This window comes from Diceros bicornis, chromosome 18, assembly GCF_020826845.1.
Source record: "Diceros bicornis minor isolate mBicDic1 chromosome 18, mDicBic1.mat.cur, whole genome shotgun sequence".
Taxonomy (NCBI): Eukaryota; Metazoa; Chordata; class Mammalia; order Perissodactyla; family Rhinocerotidae; genus Diceros; species Diceros bicornis.
In genome coordinates, this window is record NC_080757.1 from 51434917 (window position 1) to 51461067 (window position 26151).

The 26151-nt window shown below is 39.7% G+C and overlaps 1 protein-coding gene across 1 annotated transcript; it reads left to right on the top strand.

Moving 5' to 3' along the window:
- Positions 1 to 3481: 3481 nt before the first annotated feature.
- On the top strand, positions 3482 to 13792 carry KCNJ2 (potassium inwardly rectifying channel subfamily J member 2). The gene is made up of 2 exons (XM_058561452.1): positions 3482 to 3630; positions 8616 to 13792. The coding sequence occupies exon 2, from the start codon at positions 8832 to 8834 to the stop codon at positions 10113 to 10115; it is 1284 nt and encodes a 427-aa protein (XP_058417435.1). The 5' UTR covers positions 3482 to 3630; positions 8616 to 8831; the 3' UTR covers positions 10116 to 13792.
- The last annotated feature ends 12359 nt before the right edge of the window (positions 13793 to 26151 follow it).

Below are 26151 nucleotides of genomic sequence, written 5' to 3' on the forward strand. Positions count from 1 at the left end.
ATAAATTCGACTCCATTTCATTCCACTCAGAAACTCTCCAGAATTTTTTTTTCTTAATTTTTGCTCGATCCATTTTAGCTCTTAATCATAGGCTGCCTTATACTGTATTTTGTCATCTGATTTCACTGGTGCATTGTTCATCTTCTCAATTAGAGACTGAATTCTTAGAGGGAAGGAAATGTTCCTCCTAAGGCTCTTATGTCTCCCGTATCACCTAGCACATAGCTAAAGTACAAACTAGCTACTCAACAAATACATTTACTGAATTTAATATGAAGATTGAATCTTACCAACGCAGTAAGTGAAATTGCCAAAGCTGTTTTCCAGTAGAAAAGATTACATTCAGCGCCTTAAAATACCATAGTACCTGGCTTGTCCTATAGCAGCAGATTGCAAACCCATCCTGTCTACGTTTCAAGTCAATCTGATATTCATTTATTACTATTAATTATTACTGTGAAGATAAGTAAGTGGTTCTTAATACCTAGTAGATACAAATGATAGGAGTTGTTCATCTCTCATCATTTTGAAATTGCACTGCATATATGGTTAATGGAAGTCTGAAAATATATCTAACTGCTGGAGGTCTTTATATACGTGCAAAGGAAAGATTTGTGCTCCTAGTGGAACAATCACCTTCTGCGTCATAAGAGCATTCATAATCTGACTGCAGATCTGGATTATGACTAATATTTGGCTCTAATATTATAGGTGGTTGCCGTGGAGGGAATCAGTAAGAGCATAATTGTCATTTCCTTGGAAAAATTTAATCCACAGATAGATCCCAACACTCAACTGCATTGGTGTCCAAAACTCACAGGGATTTTTGCTAAATAAGGACTGATTCAGCCAAAAAAGATAGACTCTGACTAGAGAAATCTGTATCACTCATCGCTCCAAAAAGTATATTTACCCAAGCACCAAATGCTTTGGAACACTAGAATTTTCCCAATAGGGACACAGTGAAAAGTCATTTAATAGTTAAAATGCACATTTATATTTTTTCTTTATAAGATGAGGCAATAGAGTTAATCAATGCTACCATGCATTTACAAAGTTTCAATTACTTTCAAAATTTAATCCTTCCTACTTCCTTATTTAGCTAAATAATTAAGGTAAAAATTCTATTCAGATTGGGAGGCTGCTTATTAAAATAATCAGCTTTTCTCTAACTTTCTACTTCAAGAAATAAGCCTTGCTGCATATCAGTCCATGGGAGGAGAGAGTGATGTTGATGAGAAAGAATAGGATATATATGTTTGTTTGCCCCCTCCCATAACTATATTTATACAACCAACCATAACCTTGTAACTTTGTATTCATTTCTTTTAAGATTTCCCTATCATATGAATCTATCTTGGCCTGTATTCAGTTTATTTAGAGTAGAAGAGTAAAGTAAAACAATTTCGATCCAAATTCCAGAAAATGGCATCCCTTTCTGGGTGACTGATCTTCAAAAACAGCTCATTACCTGGAAATAAAAGTGTTGCCTGTCTGAGTTCACATGGTTTGGAAAATTCTTAGCCATCTACAGGTGCACAGATTGAGTCATAATAAAGAAGAGAATGTATATAAATGATTAATTTCCCTCTCTCATTTAGGCTTAATATGTTTTAAGGGATTAATTAGATCTCTCCTGCCTGTTTCTTAGAAGAAATCCATGAGGAAACACATTTCAGAAGAAGGTTATTGCAGTGGAGTGAGCTGTTACTGATGGTCTGTCCTTTGGCTGTACAAAGTTAGCTCGTCTATCTCCAGGTTCTTTGAGCTTTGGGCTACAGCCTGGGTTCCTATACACCCCTCTACTTTGCTGAGTTAATTCAAGCTGTTTATAAACAATACATGACTTACACGTTAACGTAGACATCCCTTGTGTGAGGCGTTATTCCCATGCACAGGGCTTTAAAAGGCAAGATAGTTGGTTATAGGGCTTGAAGTACTGTGTGATCTCAACAAATGGAATGCAACAGCAACGCGTTTGGATATCAGAGCAGTCACACTGCGTGCACAACCTATTCCACACCGTTGTAATTTCAGTATCTTGCCCAGTGCTAGGGAAAGTGGCACACTTGCTAACGCGGGACTAAGTACGTATCTGCAAAACCTAAACATACTTCACCAGCACCTCCTAGGGGCCGTGTGTGGGTATGAGGCTAGGAGGTGGGTACTGGCGCAGACCCTTCCCTTGAATTGTCAGTTTCACCTCCCTTACACACAAAAATACACCCGGTCCGTGCCGCCCAGAACACGGGCTAGTTCGCTGAAGTAGTTTGGCGACTCTAGGAGGCCTTTTAGAGGTTTAAATAAACCGCACGAAAGGCGCATTTGGTCGCTTGAGGAAATAAACATGCAACACACACGCAGGGATTTCAAACTCGGTGTAAGGAAGACTCCTAAATATATTGTGTCCTTTAACAGGAAAGCTTCGTTATGACACCAAAATACTCAGAGACATATGCACTTACTCTTCAATTTACACACACACACGCACAGATTAATCGGTTATGTTCCAGGATCCAGACCGGGTTAACACTGAACTTGACATGGGTTTTTAAATGGTCTGCATGCTCTTGCCTGGGAATGAGGGCTGGGAGGCGCTGATGCGAGGGCAGAGCTGAGTGTCTGTAGGAGTTGCTGTTCCAGAGAATTCACTACTCTGTAATTGCTCTGATTTTAGATCAGCAGAGCGTGCCGGGCGGTGCTGGAGAAAGAGATTGAGGGCGGACAATGCGAGAGGGAATGAGTCGTTCACCCTTCAGAGAAGTCTAAGCGCTTTGTAAGTAATTCACCAACAGCCGGGAGACGAGAGAGCCAAGCGGCTATGCAGTTGCAACACTGGAGCGCGTCTAAATCCAGCGGGGTTCTGTGCGCCGGTCCCGGTCCCTTTCTGCATTTAATTCGCGGCTCCTCCGCGCACCGCAGGTTCTGCGGGGGGTTCGGGGGACGTGGGGCTCTGGGTGGGAAGGAGGGGAGAGGGAGACGCGCCGGCGCTGAAATGCAATCCTCCCCGGCTGCAAACGTTTCGCCCAGGCACTGGCACCTCGCAGGCCTCTCGAGGAGCAAGCATAGCACAGCTGCCACCGGGGAGAGAGAAAGGGAAGTGTGGGGCTCGGAGAGGGGTAAGAAGCTTTGCCCAAGGCCAGGCTGCAATTAGGCAGCCGCAAAAGCCCCGCTGTGGAGCTTCCCACCTGCTGCTGTCCCAACTGGGGCGCAACTTCCTCCTCCCCAGCCGGGGCCGGACTCCCCAGCCAGGCTCGGAGGGCGGAGGGGGAGGAAGCGGCGGCAGGTTCTCCTCGCTGGCAGCGCCGCGGGCCGCGGGTGTAGCATCCTCCCCTCCCCGCCGCGGTTCCCGGGGCCGGCTGCGCGGCCAGGCGCGCTGCGATTGGCCGGCAGCGGCCGGGGGGCGGGGCCAGGCTGGCCGGTATCTCGCGGACTGCCTCAAAAGAGCTCAGGATATTGCAGAGCGCACTGGAGCCCTGGCCAGCGCGCCGCCCTCCCCGGCGCCGGCAAGCTGGGTCTTAGGAATTCTGGTTTGCTTTGGCTCACTCGCTTTTACAAACTACTGGATCTTACATGCCTCTGTACCCCCCACTTCCACTCCATGTCCCCATGCTCCTGCGCCAGCAACAGGTAAGGGCTGCTGTGTGTTTTCTTCCCTCCTTCTCTCTCGCTGCCTGTGTGTCCTGGGGAATGGACTCGGGCTGCCGTCCCCGACCCTCCCCTGCCCCGCTGCTCCAGAGGTGCCCAGCTGTCACGCTGCTGTAGCGCTCACTCATGCTCCGGACTCCCAGATCATGCCTATAGAGTTTGTGTGCGCACCAGAACATCCCCAGAGCTAAAAATACTGAGACATGCTTGGAACAGTTGAGCAATAGAAACAGATTTCTCTGCAGCATCTGTTTGTGCTCATAACTTTCAATGCACCAGCTGTAGCGAGATAGTGAGTTTGGAGACAAGGGCGAGGGAGCCTGTGTTCGATTCTCGCTCTAAAGAAAAGAAAAAAAAAGGAGGGGCGTGCGTCTAGACAACTGGTCTCAAACCTTGGCAAACGTTGGGACTCAGCGCTAGTCGATCCTGGCGTCTTTTTTTTTTTTTTTTTTTTTTCCTTTGTCATTGCTTCAAGTGTAGCTTCGCGTTCCAAACAGAGCGAGCGTCTCAAAGTTGCTTTTCTGGGGAAGAGAGCGGGAGCCCGACTTGGATTTGAGCCTGCAGATCGCAAAACTTTCACATCATATGTCACTCTCCCCTAAGCAACTTATTATTCTTAGAAATAATAGTATTAATGTTTAAGTAGAAGACAGTGTGGTTTCAGGGAAACACAGTGGTCAAAACGACTTGATTCTGCAAAAAGATTGCATCATAACATAGACTCATCATGACAACCGAAAAAAAAATAGACATAGGAAATGGGCAGTTTAATGTCTGTGTTGGGTCAGCCTATCAGTAAGATGGTAACTAGGATACGGCTGTGAATCCTGGCGATTTTCATAAACTCAGAATTTACCTGTTAGGAAATAAGGCATTATTTGAAAACATGTTTTGGGAATGCAAAGCATGCGTGTTGTCTTTTACCACTTGTTTTCCTATCACATGAATAATCTATAGGCTATCAGATTGCCTCTCATTAACCTGTTGTATATCTGCTGTATATTACCTGTACACTTACTAGTTTTTTCCTGCTCACTTCCACCCCCACCCCAAGTGTTTGTCGTTATCCGGAAAAATCTCCATGCTCAGGAGTAAGAGATGTTACTTCAAGCATGGTGGGAGGGGTGAGGGTTGGGGTCAAGGTCATTTCACCTTGCTTTTAGCCCCTCCCCCTCATGTTTTGGTGAAACTTTCTTTTCTGTCATTAGTATCCATAGGAGTATTTGTTCTAAACTCTTGTGACTTTGGCTTTTTTTTTTTTTTTTTTTTTTAAGAACACAGTATTTCTCCTTCCTTCAGACTCTCCAGTTGTAGAATCCTGGTTAGCTGTAGCGTCCTTGTATGACTTTTGAGTAGCCTGAATGATTGACCGTATCTTTACCTGAACAGATGGATTGTTTCACATTTTTTTTTCAGTGTATGTTTTTGTTTACGAAATATGTATATTTTTCCGCATTTGCAAATGTTGCGGGATGCTACATGCATTGTTGAGTATAAATGTTATAGTGCTCACATAGATCAGTGGGTATCTATTTATGCCCCCCCATTTCCCCTCCCCCTCCCTTCTGTTTACTGAGCTTCTAAGAGGTTGCCTGCTAGCAGTTATGCGCACATAGCAACATGTGCCCAGAGCACACTCAGGCTGCTCTATGTGGCGTCAGCTGGGGAATAGCTGCTCTAAACACTCATTAGCAGACCTCTCTCTCAGCCCAGTACATTCTCTTTTACTATCCTTATTTCCTATCCTTAGTTAGAAACTTTCTTATTCAGCGTACATCCTGAGCATATTATGGGACAAATCTATTCTCATTTATTCTTCATAATTACATTCTTCTGGTTTTTATAATCCATATTGGAAACAGTTCCTATATGCTAAAAATGACTTCGAGTCACTCATTTATACACGTTACCTCCTTGACCTTGTGCTTATCATAGCTCTCTCTCCTTTAACATCTACCTAAGACTGAAACACTGAACTATTTTTTTCCTTCGCTTATGCTTAATTTTGGCTCAGCCTATAAATAGTCTTAACATGAACAGCACCACATGTAGCCTCTCCATTTCCCAGAAATACTTTCTACCTCATTGGATATAGCCTGAGTAAAATGATTATTTGTGTTTATTAGATTTACATCAAGCCCTTAAATATTTTGGCTGAAAGGAGAATTTACACATTGTTCCTCATCAAATATCAATTCTCCTGAGTTGTACCCATGAAGGAATCAGATCATTTGGTGTTCTCATCTACTCTTAATCAAATGTTTCTCAAAGAATTATTTTGAATATATGCCTGAAATAAAATTGCATGAAAGCCCTATTCCTAATGAAAGTTTTTCCCAGGTGCTCATAAATTGGTGATTTTCAGTGAGAAAAAAGCAGGCAAGGAAGTTTTCTGTATGCCTAAAACCACTCGGCGTGCGGGCAGGTTGATAGGAAGGGCATTCTTCCTAGTGAAATATTAAGACAATTACCCTATCAAACTGTGGCAGGCTGTAGATTTTTGCTATGTAAATCAGCTCCACAAAAGTCTGAATACACATAATGTGTGTGCATACATATACACACATAAATCTGTTTTGGAGCATATCTATTTGAAGTGACAAAAGTTTCCATTTTGCCAAAAAACTCTTTTTTTCCCCCTTTCCAGGCAGAAACGGTAAAATATCTAAATGATGCTCCCGCATGTGGAACAAATTCTGTCATTAGCAATGGAAATAAGACAAATAATAGTCGCTCAATACAGGCTATTTTCAAGGTTCTAAATGTGGAAAGCTATTCCTAGGAAGCTGGTGTTGTGTGTTTTGTGGAATTCAAACTAATGTCCTGGGGTCAAGATTTTTGGAAGGTCATAATTCAGTCTTTAGATTTCACATGGTCGTTATGCTTTAATCTGGAAAGAGTGCAGAAATAAGTCAAAAGAAATTCGAGACTGTCTACTCATGCTCCCTAATGGTAACTCAGATGGAATGATTGTTTTGAATCATGAAAAGGGAATTTCTTGCTGTCAGCTTATAATATAAGATTCTGAAATCAATCAGAACTCAAGGATACAAGCACTATTGAAATGAGGCTTTTCCCCCCTTTTTTCAGAAAGTACACCTACATTTGATGTTATTTTATTATTTCTATATGTCTTTGTGTAGAAATGCCTGGCAATTTCATATGAGCCAAATAAGCTGAAATCACTGTTAAAAAAATTCTTTCCATGTCCAGGATCTAGAACCGTGCAGAATAGGAGTCTTGTTTCTTTTGTCCAAGTACAAACTTCGTAGGGAAGCAGACAAAACATTGAAGCAGGTGGAAGACTGGGAAGGCACAGTAACTTCTTTTTATAAAGTGATTCAAAGGCACTTTCAAATCGGGCATCATTTAGATGTCAAAAGCTGCCAAAATGTAACACACATTGCAATTTTCACAGATGACTAATCTCAGGAAAAATGTGTTGGGGCACATTCTTGCATAATAACTTGGATAAAGAGGGAGAAGTGAAAAAAGACAGTAACAAGGCATTTTCAAAGCCAATGCACCTTGCTTCTCTTTAAGGGGGTGTGCAGAAACAAGGTCAATGATTTGCTTTATTTGTTTGCTGTTGGCTTGGCTGACATTGGGTCTGTTAACTGCTTCATCTTAATGTGGTTTCAGGGGAGAAAGAAAAAGTCGAGTCATTATCAGGGCTTCAACAAATTTCTGATCCTTTCCGTCTGTTTTTCATTGTCCCGCTTTATTACAGGAGATAGATCGGATTGTTTGAAAAGGGAAGAATCACTTTTATTTTTTAGTTCTATGCTATATTAGTTTTGTTAGTTTGTACTTGGTAAAGAAAACAGCTCAGACTGTGTCTTAGTTAGTCAAGGAAAAAATAGTTTCTTGGGAGTGAAGATGGAAACTTAAAGTAAGTAGATCGTTTTTACCTAGGGGAGAATAAGGCATGAGGAGAAAACTGAAAACTACTATTTGTTCACATTAAGTAAAGGTGAGTGCCTTCTCCATGGGAACATACAGCAAACGAGAGCCCTCGAAGTGAAAGTAAGCTGACTGACATTTATGGTCTACTCCTACAAAGTTGTTTCTGTTTGGGAAACCACAGGATTGGACCCTCATGAAATGAGTTCCTGCCTTATCTCAATCTGCTAAAGACCTGGTCCTTTGGCACAAAGGTGCTGACTTCCTAGCCTGTCATTACACATGGCAATCCCATCTCCGGAGAATTTCAAGACTCTTATTGCTAGGCAACAGAATCGCTCTCTTTCCCCCGGAGCAAATCTGCATCTTCAAGTCAGAGTCACTTGCACTAACAGAGATGTTCTCAGGCATTTCTGCATAGTGCCTGCTTTCAAGTGTGCGAAGTGATAGAGCAAGCCCAAACAGTTTCCAGAAACTGGGTTGCATTTCAGATGATTATAAGGGCTGTCTACTTGGTTTTATCATTTCAACAAAATAGTCTGTACCTTCCAATTTCAACCGTGTCGTCAAGGGCTCTAATAGTCTCCCATAGTACACCTGCAGCTCAATTAATATTAATATTCTGCATTCATGAGAAATGTTCTCCAGACGCTTCTGAGTTCTTAAAGCTTTGTGACAAATCTTGGACTTAGAAAGTCTTTCTTCTGCTTAATAACTCGTGACCCTAGCAAGCAGAGAAGGCAAAAGAAGAGACTAAGATAGGAGAAGTAGACTGGTAAAATAGAATCTTCTAGATGGCTGGCAAAAAGTAGGAGAAAAAGGACCTGAAATTTTGGTTGAAAGACTGTCACAACAACTAACTCTTCTATGTTTAATGACTTTATGTTTTTAAATAAAATAAAAAATATTTTTTAGGGTACAAAGAAATTAAAAACCCTATAATTCGATGCGTAGTATGTTTACCTATATCTGACTCAATGTCTTGCTAGCAAATGTTGCCTTAGAGAGTAGAACCCTTTAATAATGACTTCTTTTGTAATGAATGATCTCTCTTTTTTTTGCAGGACATGTTCTCTGGATGTCAGCTGAGTTACTGAGGTAACTCTGCATGTCAGTAGACAGACCGTGGTAGAACCTCAAAGCTCCTGGAGACCCCCATCTCTCCTTATTTTTTTTGTGTGTGTGTCCTCACTGAACATTCAAAACTGTTTCTCCAAAGGGTTTTGCAAAAACTCAGACTGTTTTCCAAAGCAGAAGCACTGGCGTCCACAGCAGAAGCGATGGGCAGTGTGCGAACCAACCGCTACAGCATTGTCTCTTCAGAAGAAGACGGCATGAAGTTGGCCACCATGGCGGTTGCAAATGGCTTTGGGAACGGCAAGAGTAAAGTCCACACTCGACAACAGTGCAGGAGCCGCTTTGTGAAGAAAGACGGCCACTGTAACGTTCAGTTCATCAACGTGGGTGAGAAGGGACAACGGTACCTCGCAGACATCTTTACCACATGTGTGGACATCCGCTGGCGGTGGATGCTGGTCATCTTCTGCTTGGCTTTCATTCTCTCATGGCTGTTTTTCGGCTGTGTGTTTTGGTTGATAGCTCTGCTCCATGGGGACCTGGATGCATCTAAAGAGAGCAAAGCCTGTGTGTCTGAGGTCAACAGCTTCACGGCCGCCTTCCTTTTCTCCATTGAGACCCAGACAACCATAGGCTATGGCTTCAGGTGTGTCACGGACGAATGCCCAATTGCTGTTTTCATGGTGGTGTTCCAGTCAATTGTGGGCTGCATCATTGATGCCTTTATCATTGGTGCAGTCATGGCGAAGATGGCAAAGCCAAAGAAGAGAAACGAGACTCTTGTCTTCAGTCACAATGCTGTGATCGCCATGAGAGATGGCAAGCTCTGTTTGATGTGGCGAGTGGGCAATCTTCGGAAAAGCCACCTGGTGGAAGCTCATGTTCGCGCACAGCTTCTCAAATCCAGAATTACTTCTGAAGGGGAGTACATCCCCCTGGATCAAATAGATATCAATGTGGGGTTTGACAGTGGAATAGACCGTATATTTCTGGTGTCCCCAATCACTATAGTCCATGAAATAGATGAAGACAGTCCTTTATATGATCTGAGTAAACAGGACATTGACAATGCAGACTTTGAAATTGTCGTGATACTGGAAGGTATGGTGGAAGCCACCGCCATGACCACACAGTGCCGTAGCTCATACCTGGCAAATGAAATCCTTTGGGGCCACCGCTATGAGCCTGTACTCTTTGAAGAGAAGCACTACTACAAAGTGGACTATTCAAGGTTCCACAAGACTTATGAAGTACCCAATACTCCCCTTTGTAGTGCCAGAGACTTAGCAGAAAAGAAATATATCCTCTCAAATGCTAATTCATTTTGTTATGAAAATGAAGTTGCCCTCACAAGCAAAGAGGAAGATGACAGTGAAAATGGAGTTCCAGAAAGTACTAGTACGGACACACCCCCTGACATAGACCTTCACAACCAGGCAAGTGTACCTCTAGAGCCCAGGCCCTTACGGCGAGAATCAGAGATATGACTGACTGATTCCTTCTCCGGAATATTTGCTTTAAAACACAGTCTGTTGGTCAAAGGCCCCAAACAGCTATTCAGACGACGGTACTGGCGAAGAGATGGGTCAAGGCAAGTGACCACGAGGGACTGAGGCTACACAGTGGTTTCAAAGAAAGACTGTAAGCTCGAAGGTTAATATAAAGCACTTAACATGCCTCCCTGTGACCCGATGGCACATACATGTTGTAGAATAAGTTATGGGGTTTTTATGTTTTGTTTTGTGTTTTTACAAAACTTGAACTTGCAGGCAAGCCTTGGTTGGGTGTTTGACTTATCCAGAATGCTTCTCTTTAGGGAACAAGAATGTTTTTAATGGCATAACAAAGGCAAGACTCTGCCTTAATTTTTGAAAAGCTGCTAACTACATGAACACAAATTGTATTTTTGTTGCAGTGTAGTTTTTGTTTTGTGTAATTTAAAAGTCAGTGTTGAACTTTGTTGAAAGCTCATGATATGTGCTTCAAAGTGGCAAGTGTTTGGCTATTAGCTGCCAAAAATGAGAGCCTGATTTTTTGAGGCCAGTAATTTGTTTGCTAGAATTGATTTTTTTCCTCTCTCTCTTTCTCTCTCTTTGGTTACATAAGGGCATTATGTAACACTAGCCAAATGGTAGCCTCTGGGTTGGTTTGTTATTTTTTTTTTCCTCCATGATGTTAGTGGGTTATCTCAAATTTTAAGTTAGACTACCTAAAATAAATACCAAAGATAATGCACATTTTTGCACAGTGGAGCTTATACTAAAAAGGAAAGAAAGCCCTACGGCTGCCTTGAAATCAAGAGACAATAACTTGGAACCTCAGCAAGACCTTGAACTGCCCTCTCCTTTTGCACCTTATTCAGAAAACAGAACATCATACTCAAGAGTGTAGTAAGTGTAGTGCTTTTTAAATTGTTTTCTTTCATGTAACTTTCGTATTACAGGAGGAAGAAGAAAGAGGAAGTAAAATTTGCACACCTACATGCACAATATCAACATCTTTTCTTTCCTGTGAGGTAGTGCTGGCCAGGCTAAAGCATAAGGTGAGAGATGTGCTCTTAGATTTTTATGGGTTTTCCCTTTTTGCACATTCCAAAATTTATTCCACAAGATAAGACCTAGGTTGAAGTTACTGGCATCCTCAAAACTGAGCCATCCCACATGAAAGATAAATAGGTTTAAACCCTGCAGCTGAATTCCTTGCTCTGACTGTCAGGACATTTGCAGCCTGACTTCGCTGCCTTCGAAAGATGCCACACCTGGCCTCTAGGCTGGTTATTTTGATCAGTCTGTCTGAAGTGAGGCCTACAGTGTCTGTATGGGATGCAGGTGCCAAAGTCGGGAGGCAGTGAGATGTGGACAAGCCACTTTGATGTAGACATCAGCTCCAGTATTCAGGAGGGAGAGAAAAGTTGCTTTTTTTAATGGTAGCGGGTAGGAGTGAAAATGTCTCAGTATTTTAGGGCCAACAGGCCATAAAAAATATAACACAATCACAAGTAAAGGAGATAATGGTCTAAAAGTGTTATTTCCCCTTTATGAATGCACACTCATGATTGAATCTGAGCTGATCTTTGTCTCCTGTGGAGCCCTAAAGCAGGTAATAAGGACACATTCTTTTCCAGAAGCCTCTCCTGTCTGGCTGTCTTACTTGCTAGAAACATTTTTTTTTCCCCACCTTGGCTCAATAATGGAGCTCTTTTTTGGTTTAAAGTTCTTTATTGGTGAATTCTGGCGTTGCTGACTTTTCTTTTTAATTGGAGTCTCAAAGTCAACTCTCTTATGGTATTATATCCCTGTATGCCATTAAAAAACAGCTTGTTCTAGAATCCTGTATTTTGTTAACTTGATGTTTGTGATGGTCTCTGGTTCTTGAACAGCCATGTCTGAATGAGGTGCCTGCAATAATATGACAGTTTCTGCTGTTCTCAGCCTTCAAAGTCACTGGGTTTGAAAGCTGTGGCGTTATTTTCATTGAATCCAAGATAGAGATGTCAAGCAAGTGGATGCTCTGTTAAATCCACATTTAAAGGCAGGTTTGGGAAGTTGATTAGAGAGTTGGAGGAATTGGGACTGAGTAGACAAGAGAATTGAAGAGGCAACCATTTGGCCGTTGACAGTGAGAGGATATCGAGGGCTTCAGCTGCTGCTATTTCAATATTTTGCAAAAGAAAATAATCAAACCAAAGAGTATTCAGTGATATGTAAATTAATTGAAGATAAAGTGGAGAATGGGGGTGACCAGAGAGAAGTCTCCTCCCAAACACACACAGTGCTGCCATTTCAAAAGACTTGAGATATTTGAAAGGGGTTGGGTATGGGGGCAAGAATGAGGGAGGGAAATCTTTCAACTTCTTTCTGAAAAAGAAAAAAAAAATCTAAAATTTCTGGTGCACAGGTTTGTTTTTTTTTTTCAAGAAAATTTTGCAGAAGCTATGTTTTTAAAGTGTACATTTTATAAAGTTTATCAGATATTTTCATATTTAAAGCCAAATGTAAATAGAAGTCTGTAAAGGAGAAAAATTGCCATAGAAAGTATAATTTCAGTGCAGCAATTTCTGAGAGCTAGTACCTATATGCTACCGGTTAGCATGGTTTTAGCAAATATTTACCAGCCTTATAAGGTTCGTATTGCTATGTTCTTCTGTTATTTATTTCAGCATGGACTGTTCATTTGAAAGCTTTTTCTAGTTATTAGTATTTTAACAGTTACAAGCTTTAAATGGCAATTTTTTTTTGTCGAGAGCCAAGACACAGGTAATGCACAACATTTTTTGCTGCGTTTTACCTTCAAAACATTTGTCCTTGTTGACTGGGTCTCCTTAATTAGTGCACACATGTCATTAGAATGCAAATTGAAGAGACTCACCGTGAATATCTGGGGTCTATTCCAGATACGTGTTGCTTCTCTATTGCAAGCAAACCCCCGCTGAATTTACTTAGGAATTATTCCCTTTTAAAGAATTTTTGCCCATATCTAGATGGGCATTATATTTTTGGGAGGAGGCATAGATTCTTGGTTATGCTATTTTTAGATAAGAGGTAGACAAAGTGAATTCTATTTTGATTATTGAGAAAGGAATAGTTTTCTATCCCTCTAAGAATATACTTGAATCAGACATTCTAAGGATGTCACTATAGCACTGTAGTCATTTCCAAATTCCTGGAGAAAGTTGGTTTTACCTTTTTTTTTTAATTCTATTAATGCATTATTTCTTCCCTTCACTTCCTTTCTTCCCTATAAACTCCCATCCCGAACCTTGATGTTTATTCGATGAGCTCTACCCCCCAAATCATGTTCGCCTTGCAAATAACAATTGTCGGTCCATATTTTATTATAAGCCACTCAGTAAAGGTAAAAAGCTTGTTCTGAGAAGTAGAGTGAGTTCTTTTTCACTCTGTGTCTATAATGTTAAGGTGAAAAAAAAAAGTGTTGCATAGTCACCTCCCCACTCCCAACTAGAATTTCTTTTCTAGTTCTGTTGGGTTTCAGCTCTGGGCTCTGGCGAGTTGAACAATCCAGGCTTTTGACAATCGTGATACTTATTATTTTCCCGTTTGCTGTCTTTTTGTATCTAAAGTCTTCCTATTGTACTGCACAAACCATGGATTGTACATATTTTTATATATTATGTCTTATTTTATTATTTCTAAATAAAAAATTAAAAATTGAGAACGAATTGGTGCAAGAATCTTTGGGCTTCCTGTATGATTACGGTAGAATCGCTGAGATATAAAGCAAATGTTTCCAAACAATAGGACATAAACCCTGAGAGTTTGAATGAATAGAGCCGTAGAAATTGCCTAAACAGACAGGTGCAGTGGGTGAAGGGGCAGATTAGTTTAATCCAAGTTAGAGGAAGTCAGGCTCATATTTTGTTTTTGGACAGAATGGCCTAGGTAGAGAAAAGATAGAAAAGACCAAAATCAAGCAAACAAACAGAGCTAACAAAAATATTATCAAGTTGAGATTTTGATTCTCTGTTTCATGATAATAGTTACTCTACTGAGCCTAGACTCTGTAGAGTTCTGCCTTATATATTATCTCATTTGCTAAATCCAAATCAGGATATTATTCTTCTCATATTATAGATCAGGAGTTGGCAAATGTGTTGCATAAAGGGCCAAATAATAAATATTTTTGGCTTTGCAGAAGTCTTTGTTTTAACCATGCAACTCTGCCCTTGTAATGCCAAAGCAATCACAGATAATATGAAAACAAATTGTGTGGCTGTGTTTCAATAACATTTTACTTTTAACTACAGGTGGTGGGCCAGATTTGGCCTGTGGCCTGTAATTTATTGACCTCTGTTATAGATGAAGAAACCAAGGCTGGATTTTAAAGCTAATGAATCACTGAGGCAGTATTCGGATTCGGTTTTTCTCTGCCTCAAAACCTAGTTTAATCCATTAAGCTGTATATTGTTTCAGGGTACAAAGTTACCAAGGATTTGCAGTTTCAGAGAAAATGCCACTTTCTCTAGCCGATTTGGAATGACTTGACTGTTTTTCATGACTGGAAATGCTGAGAAAATCTGCATTCTGAAATACGAGTTGCTCCTTAATATTTTTTTTTTTTTTATAAACACTCATATGACACTTGTTATGTTGCGAACATGGTTCTAAGTTCTTTATAAGTATTAAATAATTTAATCTTAACAGCATCCCTATGGAGTAGGCACTCTTATGTCACCATTTAAGAAATGAGGAAACTGAGGCCCAGAGAGGTTGAGCACCGTGTGCAAGCACACACAGCTAGTAAGTGTTAGAGTGAGATTTAAACTGAGGCCCTTTAGCACTGGGCTATGATTTTCATCACTCCTCTATGCTTTCCATTTGGAGGCATTCTTAACAAAAGTTTCACCATTTAATCTAAGGCCTTTCTGCTTCTCAGTTTTTATTCTCCTCGATGATGAAAATACATTCTTCTTCTCCACACAGAATATGTGAGCACAGGATTCCTGCCTCCTTCATAACCTGCTCCACATTTCCTCATCTAGTTCTTAGAGAGAGGGAACAACTCACAAAGGGTAGACTAATTACAAATTTAAGCATCGGTTGTGGGATTTGGGTAAATTTCAAACTTTAGATTAATTTCAATTAACTAAGAATTGCTTAGTCCTGTCTCGAGGCAAAACCACAAAGCTCTGTTACTAACCAAACTGCAGGCACCCTACCACATCATACACTTCTGCTCGCTTCCCACTGTAGACAGCCAAAGGTGTTACACCATCCTCCTGGTGATTGGTCCTGTTATGCAAGATATATAATGGTAACTCCAGGCGGTGCACTGAATGCTATATCGGCCTCACCTCTACTCTTCAAAAATTTTTATTAAATATACATACAAAAAGAAAAGGCAGGGGTGGAATTTCAGAGTCCTTCTGCTTAGGCCTTCTTTTCCGTGACAGCCAAACAAGGCCTCCAAACTCTAGCCTTCTTAAGCAGCAGCTCCCCAGAAAGTACTTGCAAAGAAGAAGACAAATTTAGCTCTAGAAATTTCCACTGTAGAGCTGGCAAAATTGATTAAATCAATCAGATTTGCTTTCCCAAATTTAAATAAACAGACATATAAATAAATGAAGGCTAGCTCTATGCATTTTAAGTGAAGAACCAAGTCCATGATTAGCATATTTCAAGACCCGAGAGCCTTTTTTGAAAATAGTTCAGATCAAGTATCCTAGTGACCTGATGATTTGAGCCACTATATGAAGGTTGTTATAACGACTTTTGAAAAAAAATTTACAAAATTACAAGGTAACACCTGCAACGCTTGAGTAGAATAAGACTATCATAGTACGGCTGGTTCTGGAATAGGGTGACCAACTGGGAGAGAGGGGTTTCCCAGGATGCAGGACTTGCAGTGCTAAATCTGGGACAGTTCTGGGCCAACTGGATGAGTCAGTCATCTACTTTGGAAGCTGGAGAAACAGGATTGTTGGGGGAAGGGAGGAAAGAGACAGTTAAGAAGAATGTGGAAGGAGGGAGTTTAAGAAAGGTGAGCCAGATTCAGCATGAGTGTTCCTAACTAGTTAGAATAATAATGATGAATAATTACACATAAGTGGTTCTCTCCAAATAACCAAAATTTGTTGCCTCAAGGGCATTCATTATTTTGGAAGAATGGTTTTCTAAAATATTATACAATTCTCTGCCTTATTCCAAAACTGATATGTACTATTTCACATTTCCTTGTGTGACACAAGCTAATAGATTCAGCCCTTTTCTGCGGGATGCGCTTTTAAATGTTTGTCCATTAAACCATCAGCTGCTGATCTGTCCACTGTCAGAAATTTCCTAGCACCATTTAGGTTTTTTGTTCTGATCCACTTTGTTGAGGAAATCAGATAATCCATTATAAGGACTTTATGACTAATATCAGAATGCCAGGCAGGCCAGAAAGGTACAGATGAGACAAAGACCTGGCCTGAATGTAAGGGTTTTAAGATGACTGTGCTCATTTTCAGAGATCTTTTTTATTTGAGGCTTCAAATTCTGAGGCTTCAAATATTCTGAGAGGCTGAAGCTGTTAGGGGGTTTGACTTCTAGAAAATTCTACTCAATTTGACCAAAAATTTATTGAGGAATTATTACATGGTGCTGGTTATTCAAAATCTCCTGTATGGACTTTGTCTTCAACAGATCACAGTTTGGAGAATGGGCACTGTAGTTGTATATTCATTCTGTCTTACCACTGAGAAAAGTAACAGAGTTTTAGATATAAAAAATTTATGTGTAACAATAACTACTAATTACCGAATACTTATGATGTGTTAGGCACGGTGCAAAGATACAGTTCTTCCCATCCATATACAGAAATCTTTACTTGACTAAATATTTTTTCAGGGATGTCACCATGGATTCAAATATTTTTACAACACCTTATTGGGAATCCTTTAAGATGATTTTGTAAAAGCTTTGCTCCCATTCACGCTCTTCTTTCCGTTCTTCCTGCTAAATGACCACTCTGACCCCAGACTCTACTTAGATGAGGTCTGTGAAATCACCTTTGCCTCGGCACTCCCCAGTCCTGGCACATGGGCCGAAAGACATCATTTGAGCAAGTACCTGGTTTCAGTCTTGTATAGCAAAGATGTGAATGAGGTTTCACACTGTACAGTTTTATTTGGCTTTTGTTTTTCAAATTTTTGCTAATATTTTTCTACATCTAAAGTCCCAGTTAAGCAACTTTTTAATTGATCCTGCAAACCAAGAGAGTGTTTCACTAAACATTATATAGGAATTTCATTTAAAATATATAAATAGGGCTGGCCCCGTGGCTTAGCAGTTAAGTGCGCGCGCTCTGCTGCTGGCGGCCTGGGTTCGGATCCCGGGTGCGCACCGACACACCACTTCTCCGGCCGTGCTGAGGCCGTGTCCCACATACAGCAACTAGAAGGATGTGCAGCTATGACATACAACTATCTGCTGGGGCTTTTGGGGGAAAAAATAAATAAATAAAATTAAAAAAATAAATAAAATAAAATATATAAATAACTGCATTAGGCACTTAGATACAGACCCATAAAAACAGATTATTTACCAATAGAGAAATTTTGGAGGCAAGTATGTATACATCCCTAAAAAACACTCTTGGCAAAAGCACTTTCTGATGGCAACCATTCATACAAAAATGAGGGAAAGTCCAATCAACATGCCAGAGGTTTTCTTCCATCCTGTCATAAGCTCTTTTGGTGGCCATGAGGTCAACCAAGCAGTCCTCTCTGCCTTTTCCAGCATCAGCTAAAGGTTGCAGTCTGCATCACTTGGGCACACTCAGTCAATGAGACAGCTGAATAAGATGCCCCAGAGTTGCCATAGCAACTAAAAGAAGCATCGAAGCACCTTCTCCTGCATACTCTTTAATTTCATCTGAGTGACTTTATTCAAGAACCAAAAATAAAACGTGCACAAGGATATAATTATATAAAAAGCTGTGTTCGATTATAAATACAGTATGTACTTTTGCCTCAGTGTACAGCTTGCTTCTCCCTTCTATTTTGAAATATTTGAACTAGTATTCAAGCAGGAGTCTTCATTTAAGGTTTAATTGAAGTGAGGCCCAGATTTGCCAAGATAAGGGAGTGAGGCTTTCTTCTGAATTTCTACCTTGCCCTGGCTCATACTCAACATTTCAACATGGAGTCTTTTAAAACAAGGTCCATTTCCAGTGTATGTTCAGACTGGGCCATCTGGGCTCACCAGGGCCTACTGAAATTGCTCTGCCTTCAGGCATTCACTGGTCTAAAACATTCTATATGTTTATGATCATTTTGTAGGATAATAAAAAGAAGTGGACAGAAGAATGCCAAAAAAAGCAATTAGTGGAGAAGGCTAACAAAATTCTTTTTTTTTTTTTTTTTTAGTCCTGTTGCTACTTGCAATAAACAGCTCCTTTCACAATGGAGAGGTTGGGGAGGGAGACACGAGTATCTCCATGGTGGGCCTATTGCAATACTCGCCTGGGCTTCTCTGGATTCAGAATTTAGAGAGTTTGCCCCTGTTCTTTATACCTTCTGATGGGCTGAGGGATTAAATTTGGTGGAAGAAAAAGTTACCTCTTCTTCCTAGTATCCTTTAGTGAAACAAGGCAATCCTGGACCTGCACGTTGGCATGATTTGAAAAGTCCTTAGGTTGCTATTTCCTGCTAGTGATTTGCATGAAGTTGTGTGCAATACAGAATTTACTTAAAAAGGAAAATGCAAAGGTACAAGGTGTGTCTGATGAGCAAGAATACAATCCTATTTGTTGTCTGTGAATATGCCTTGTCTGTTCTTTTGATTTGGAGGACTAGGTATACCTTCTCACCATTTTACATTGTGTGAGGGCCCTACACTAAGGCTTTCTGCAAGGCAAATAAATCCTTTATATGAATAAAATATGAAAGGATTTTCCCCCTTTGGAGAGCTGGCAGCCAGCAGGTAAAAAAATGTGGCTGGTTCAGCTAGTGCCATTTGTAAAACTAGACTGGCCATGTTCTTTAAACGCCTACTGAAACCAGCTACATGCTTGCAAAAAAAAAAAACAAAACAAAAAAAAATGAAACTGAAGAACTTCCTTGAGTGTCTAAGGTCAGAAATTTTCACTTTAATGAATCTATAATCCCCAGACCTTTGTACCTAGAGGTATGTAACAATCACTCACAGGAGATTATTACTCTGTCCATCTTAGTGGCACAGATATTCTGTAAAATAAAAAGAAATCTGTGCATTTATAAAGCTACCCATTTCTAACAAAGAGGGTCTTGCTAACCACATGGTCATTTGTTTTGTTTAGCATCTTAATGGGTTTCAGGAGGCAAAGAGTAAATTTGGCTGGGCACCACTAGTGGCAGGAGGTAAGAGAAAGAAATCCCCATAGGAATATGACCTGCAAGGTCAATCGGATGTTGTTTCCTGTGGAGTGCGTGCTCAGAACCGCTCCTCGATCTCCCATGTAAAATTATCTGGAAAGCCAACATTGCTCAATAATGGACTTTTAAATTATTTCAGAAAAACTCAAAGAGGAGTTGAGTTCTTATTGTGGGTTCTTGTGGGAAAACAAAAACAAAACAGCAACAGCAAAAAAACCCAGAAACAATCCATCAGAACTCTGAGCCAAGCAGACATGTAAAGCTGTGTTTGAGGAACCTCCTCTGACTGGTTGTTACATACCTTTAGGTACAAAGGTCTGGAAATTCCAGATTCATTAAAGTAAAAATTTCTGACCTTAGATATTCAAGGAAGTTCTTCAGTCTCATTTTTTTTTGCAAGCATGTAGCTGGCTTCAGTAGGCATTTAAACAACATGGCCAGTCTAGTTTTACAAATGGCATTAGCTGAACCGACCATGCTTTTTCCCTGCAGGCTGCCAGCTTTCTTTTTCTAGAGATTCCATCCTCTCTTTTAAAGGTTCTACATATCTCTGCTTTGATGCATCATGTCCTGATTTGACCCTCTAACTCTTAAAGGAAAATCTTACTTTCTGATTTTCAAGATCTTGGAGACTTCTAAGTGCTCAGTGCACCCTAATCCTGCCTATCTCCCAGCCCAGCCCCCTGGCCCATTGACATTCTTTTTATCAAATTTTTGGTAGTAGAACTTTTGAAAAATTAGGTATATATCTCATATATATACTTTAGCATATATATTTTCCCTAAACAAATCTGCAATTCTAAGAAATTCTCAAAGGAACTTCTATGGGTTTTATGCAACAAATTTGATGTCTCTCCTATCTCTTTACTTCTATGTAAGATGCATTTAACCCCACTCAGTGAAATATTATTTGTAACCTGAGTCATCTTCTTCAGAGAAATGGCTGCAAAATTGCCTTTCTCATTTTACTTAAGACTTTCAAGCTTTGGTTTGCTCATTGGAAAAATAAGAATAAAAACAGAATTTTGTGAAATTTAAAAGGAGATAGATTTTGTAAAAGTGCTTCATAAACTATCAAGTACTATATATATTAGTTTTATGCTTGTAGTAGCAATTTTTCATTTTCTAATAAAGATAGCCTTTACTCCAAATTCAAAACAATTAAGTTTACCTAAAAAAAGAAAAAGAAAAAGAACTCTTCTCATTTTGGAAACATTCACCAAGCATCAAGCACCTAGAACTACGATGGGTGTTAGAAATTCAAAGGGGCTCTTTTCAAAGAGCTTGCAGTGGAGTGAGGGAGCATGAGAACAACAATTACAATAATCTAATTTTAGATGTCTATATTTGTGCTCTGACCTTAGCAATCAAGCCAAAAGACCTCCAATACAGTGTCTGTGAAAGAGATGTAAGCACACTCTTCTTCGCCCTTGCTGAGAAAATCCATAGCATTACCTGTCATGTTATACTATATGCATTAAATGCCAAGGATTTTGTTTTGTGTTTTGTTTTGTTTTTTGTACTGGAGTTTATAAGGTTGGAGTTTATGCACCTGGACCCTGGCGCTACGTGGAGGGAAGGCGTTATTCTTGGCAAAATGCTCGGCAACACTCCTATCAGATTGCAGAGTGGATTTCCTTTATTTCGGGGCGTGGGACTCTATTCAGGGGGCAAGAAGGATAGCATTTCACAACTTGTTAGGTCATGCTGGTCGTCTCTTATTCTCGTTCTTTCCAAGAGAAGAGTGTAGTTTTTTGGCATACCTCCTAGGAGGGTCAATGCCCAAACAAGAAATCCATTCAGGGCCCCAGATGCCTTCTGGTGAACAAAATGGCTTCATTGACCGAAAACACAACACCTGCTTCCCAAGTGCAAGAGGTTGGCTCTTCCTGGAACTTCTGGCCAAACTAGAGTGGCCTTGCTCTTTCACAGGGGATTGGTGATGTTTCTATCAGGGTTGGTTGCGTAAGAAAACCTTCTCTCCTAACCTCGGTGTACAAAGTGAAGTCTCCTCATTGGACTCCAAGTGATTCTTTCCCTATCACTTCCTTACAGATACCCTCTCCCTCACTGTTTTCATCATTTCATTTTGCGTGCCAAATCACCAAATTTTCCTGTCATGTCCTGAAATCTTTCTGTCCTTTCCTGTCCTGAAATCTTTGTGGAAACTCTGCTAAGAGGAACCATTTGTTTTCTTTTGATGAACTCTTTTAAAACGAAAGCAGTATTCTTGACAAAGAATTATGAGGGGGCTCATTTTGCCCATCACCTCACCTTAACGCATGTACGCACACAGGCACGCACCACTTGCACATACATGCGTAAAACTAAATGCACTCCATGATGACTGCCAGAATCCTCATTTTTAGTTTCTTTTGTGATTTGGTAAGATCAAAGAGGAAATGCAGCCCAGAAACTGTATAAACATCACAAATTTGGGGAATTTGGTCTGAATTATTTATTGTCCATTAAATGTGTTATGGTAACAGGAAAAGAAATAATAATGAATGTGGGATTGTGGGTGATTCTCATTTTTTTCCTTATATTTTATTTATAATTTCTACATTTTTTACAGTGAAAATATATTACTTTTTAAAGTCTTATTCAAGATTATTGAGTTGAGCACATAGTTCATTTTTCCCATTCTTTTTTCCTTTGTTTTATGATAAATGCACTAGTCTATAAAATACCATCTGAGTACCACTTTTGCCCAAATCCATACGTTTTTGGATATGTATCATTCTCATGTTTTGTTTTTTTTTTTTGTAATTTCTAAGTAGTTTGTAATAACCCAAGGTTATAAAAAATAATCTTTTTAAATGCCCCGTTAAACATTTGTTTATTTTTATATTGGTTTGTTTTTGTGGGAGGAGGCTATCTCTTTCTTTTTGTTTTTAATTTCTAATTTTATTGAACTGTGATCAGAAAATATGTAATATATTATTTTCTTTAAAACATAATGGCCAATTTTTGTAAATATGTCATGACTATTTGAAATAAAAGTATATTTTCCCTTTGTTAGGTACAAATTCTGTGCATTTATATGCCTGTTAATTATATCATTATATAATTCAAATATTATGTAATTCACAGATTCAATACCCTTAAATACTTTTTATCTGCGTAATCCCTTGACTACTGAGATAAGTATGTTTAAGTCTCTGCCATGCTAGTGGAATTGTCCATTTCTACTTATATTTCTAATGGCACTTACTTCCTGTATATCTCAATGATATATTGCTACATGTGTTCATATTAATGATTGTTAAATCTTATTGGCAAATTGTAACTTTATCAAATAAAATAGTCTTCTTTTTTGCCTTGAATTATTTTTTTGTCAGGCATTAGTATGGCAATACTGTTTTAGTTTTTTTGGTGTTTATCCAGTATATATTCTTTTCTCCCTTCATTCTCTATCTTTCTATGTAAGTTTTTATACGTCTGATTTTTGTATCAAATTTGAGGAGAATATTTGTGATTATTATGAAGACTGACATGTTTTCTATTTTCCTTGCACCTTCTCTCATTCTTGCCCTGTATGGATGTATTCATCTTTACTTTTTCTTCTATTGACTTATAAATATATATTCTATTTTTTTAATTTAGTGGTTGGCCTTACATGTTTAACAATTGAATTTAAACAAATCATTCTGAAAATGCCTAGCACTCATTTGCATTTTTATCTATGTTTTCAATAAGACCAAAACTCAACACGCTTTAACCTCTCTCTCCTTCCCTTGTATCCCTATGCTTGGAATTTCTGCACCCTATAGTTCATGATAAAAATGAGACATGAATGAACTTTAGTGGATTTTTATTTTAAATTTGATGCAAATTTATTATGCCCTCTTAATTAAGATGAAACAGACACTACAGTGATTCAAGTAGAATAAAAATTTTTACTACATCAACAGAAGAATCTGAATTAAGTTGTAAATTGCAGGAAATAATCAGGTTGTTAATTTGATATTGAGCACAGCTGCCTTGTGATTCACAGTCTGGTCTTGTGAACCCACAACTTACCTTTTGGTCAACATGGCATGCAGTAAAGGACCACTCAGAATTTAAACAGATCCTCTGAGTCATTCTCATGCACTGGAGTTTGAGATCTCCTGCACCAGACCAAACATAGATAGATGGACCCCAACCTCAGAGCTTCTAAGTCAGTAGGCTTGGGGTGGGGACCCAGAATTTGCATTTCTAACAAGTTCCCAAGCGATGCACAAGACGCTGACCCAAGAACCCCACATGAAGAACAACTGATCTACTGCAATAAATTCTGAACAGGAGCCCTGGGTACTTATCTTGACTGTAACAGACTAGATCTACCACGTTGGGAAAGCCATTCACCCTTTCAAGATTCCAATTTCTTCAAGTAAAGGGGCAGAGGAAGGACCAGATGCTTTCTAAGGTCCAGCTAACTCTAGTTTGTTTTTTGTTTCCTCTCTATAAAGAGACTGTGGTTTATTTTCTATCACTTTTGATAAAAGAGAGCCTCATATAGCATTTATCAGTGACTTTGAGATAATTACATAAAGATTATTATTTTTAGTATTTATACACCAGTAAAAATTTCATACAAAAAGATACAATAGATTTGTTAGGGGCAAAAATAATGAGAGAAATAAAGTTCAACCAGAATAGAGAGTAGCTCACACAAGCCATGCCATTAATATTTATATGTTTAAATAATGCACCAAAAATTTGCTTATGCTTATATTTTTTTAGCAGCCAAATTAAAGGAAAACAGTCAAAATAAGATAAGTGGTTTAAGAAATACATAAAGTGCTAGGGTAATCCAAAAGTGAAGGAAAATACTTCTATTCACGGAGCCTGTTAAAACAGAGAGAAGACTTTGGTAGCAGGAAGCTTTTGAGATAAATCTGAAATGATAAATCAAATGATGGATATGATTTGAATAGGTAGAGACAATAGGGAGGACATTGCAAGCAGAGGGCTCACTGCAAACACACATGTATACACGAGAAACCTAAGGCATATCTTGATAACCACTAGAGATTCATTTTGTCTAGGGCAAGGATTTTGCTCCCCAGGATGTTTTGACAATGTCTAGAGACATTTTGGGTTATCACACCTGGGGCCGGGGATGCTACTAGCGTCTAGTAGGTAGAAGACAGAGATGCTGCTAAACATTCTACAACGCATAGGACAGGCCCCCACAGCAAAGAATTATCTAGTCCAATACGTCAATAGAGCCGAAGTTGAGAAGCCTGGTCTAGAGTGTAGCTTCTTTGAGACATTAATGGGAAATAAGATTGGAAAGTAGCTTAAGGATTTTAAATGATTGAAATAGAAGGTTGTGAGCAATGATTGAAGTTTTTCGAGTAAGGGAATGATATATAGCTGTAGTGCCTTTTAGGAGGATGAAGTGTCAAATACGTAGAGGTGATTGGAAGAGAAAGAAATGAAGAGGTGATTGGAAGAGAAAGAGCTGGGTAGACTAGTTATTTCAGGTGAGAAGTGTAATAAGTGCTTGAACTTGAGGATGGAAAGGAAGTGATCAATTCCAGACACATTGCAGAAGAGGAATGTACATGACTTGGCAACTGTTTAAATCATGGGAGGAGAGACGGTGGCTGGAAGAGTCAAAGATGGATCACAGCATGGCTGAATTAAGAAACAGAGGAATCAGGAGAGAGGGTTGGTGGGAAGGGTAAGGAATAGAGGCTGATTTTGAGGCAGGACATTTATAGGTGGACACATCAAGTAGGCTGCTGGAAGGCAGATAGATTCAAAGTAACATTCTGTCTGCATTCTTCAACTCTTGCAGTTGAGTTGAATCCAAGTTACCACCCTCACTTGCAACAATGTAATCTTCTCACTCCAGGTGGGAGGGGGCACAGGCTTGGCCCTTCAGCAATTCCACTAGTGAGGTCAGCTGATTCAGTCTCATCCTAGCAATGTATTATTGGAGTTCACTAAATGTTTAACAGTAGTCAGGGGGAGTAATGGTTTTTGTTTACTATAAATTGTGTCTGCTTCTGTGTACATCTTCCATGATTTCAGGGTTGTAAATTTGCAAGTCACATTTGTTCTCTGGGCATGAGTTCACATTTATGTAAATCATCTTCACATGCTGCTACAAATCCACTCAAGTCGACTGTTCAGCACATCCCAACATGTACATTTGAGAGGCTTCCATGAATTACATTCTTTGTTCTAAGGCTGCATTGACTCATTCCCATGTATTTGCCATCATTCTTGCTGCAACTTGACCCACGGTGCTTCGCTAGCCTTGTTATATATGTTTTACTTTACAGTGGGCAAAGATGGTGTCCCTCCTCCTCCCATGGCATGAGTGGAAGTAGAGGAGGCCAGGAATTAATCACTGCCCACAGCTGATGTATACAGCAGCCAGAAACAGGCATTTTGATATATTTATCAGATAGAAGCATGGGCAGTTTAACTCCTTATGACTTAACGCAAGGCACAGTTGCTTCCACTTCAGGGTTTCCTCATGTTTCCAGCTCCACAGAATCATGCAATGCTAGAATATTCTGTGTGTTCTAACTATATTTTTGCCATGCAATTTGAGTTATGCTGCAAAGAGTAAATTTGATATAAGGCGACAAAACTCTGGTCAGTTGCAATACATCTTTCTACCTATGTGCCATGTGCTTTCTGTTAACTGATCTGTCCAAGCTCTATAA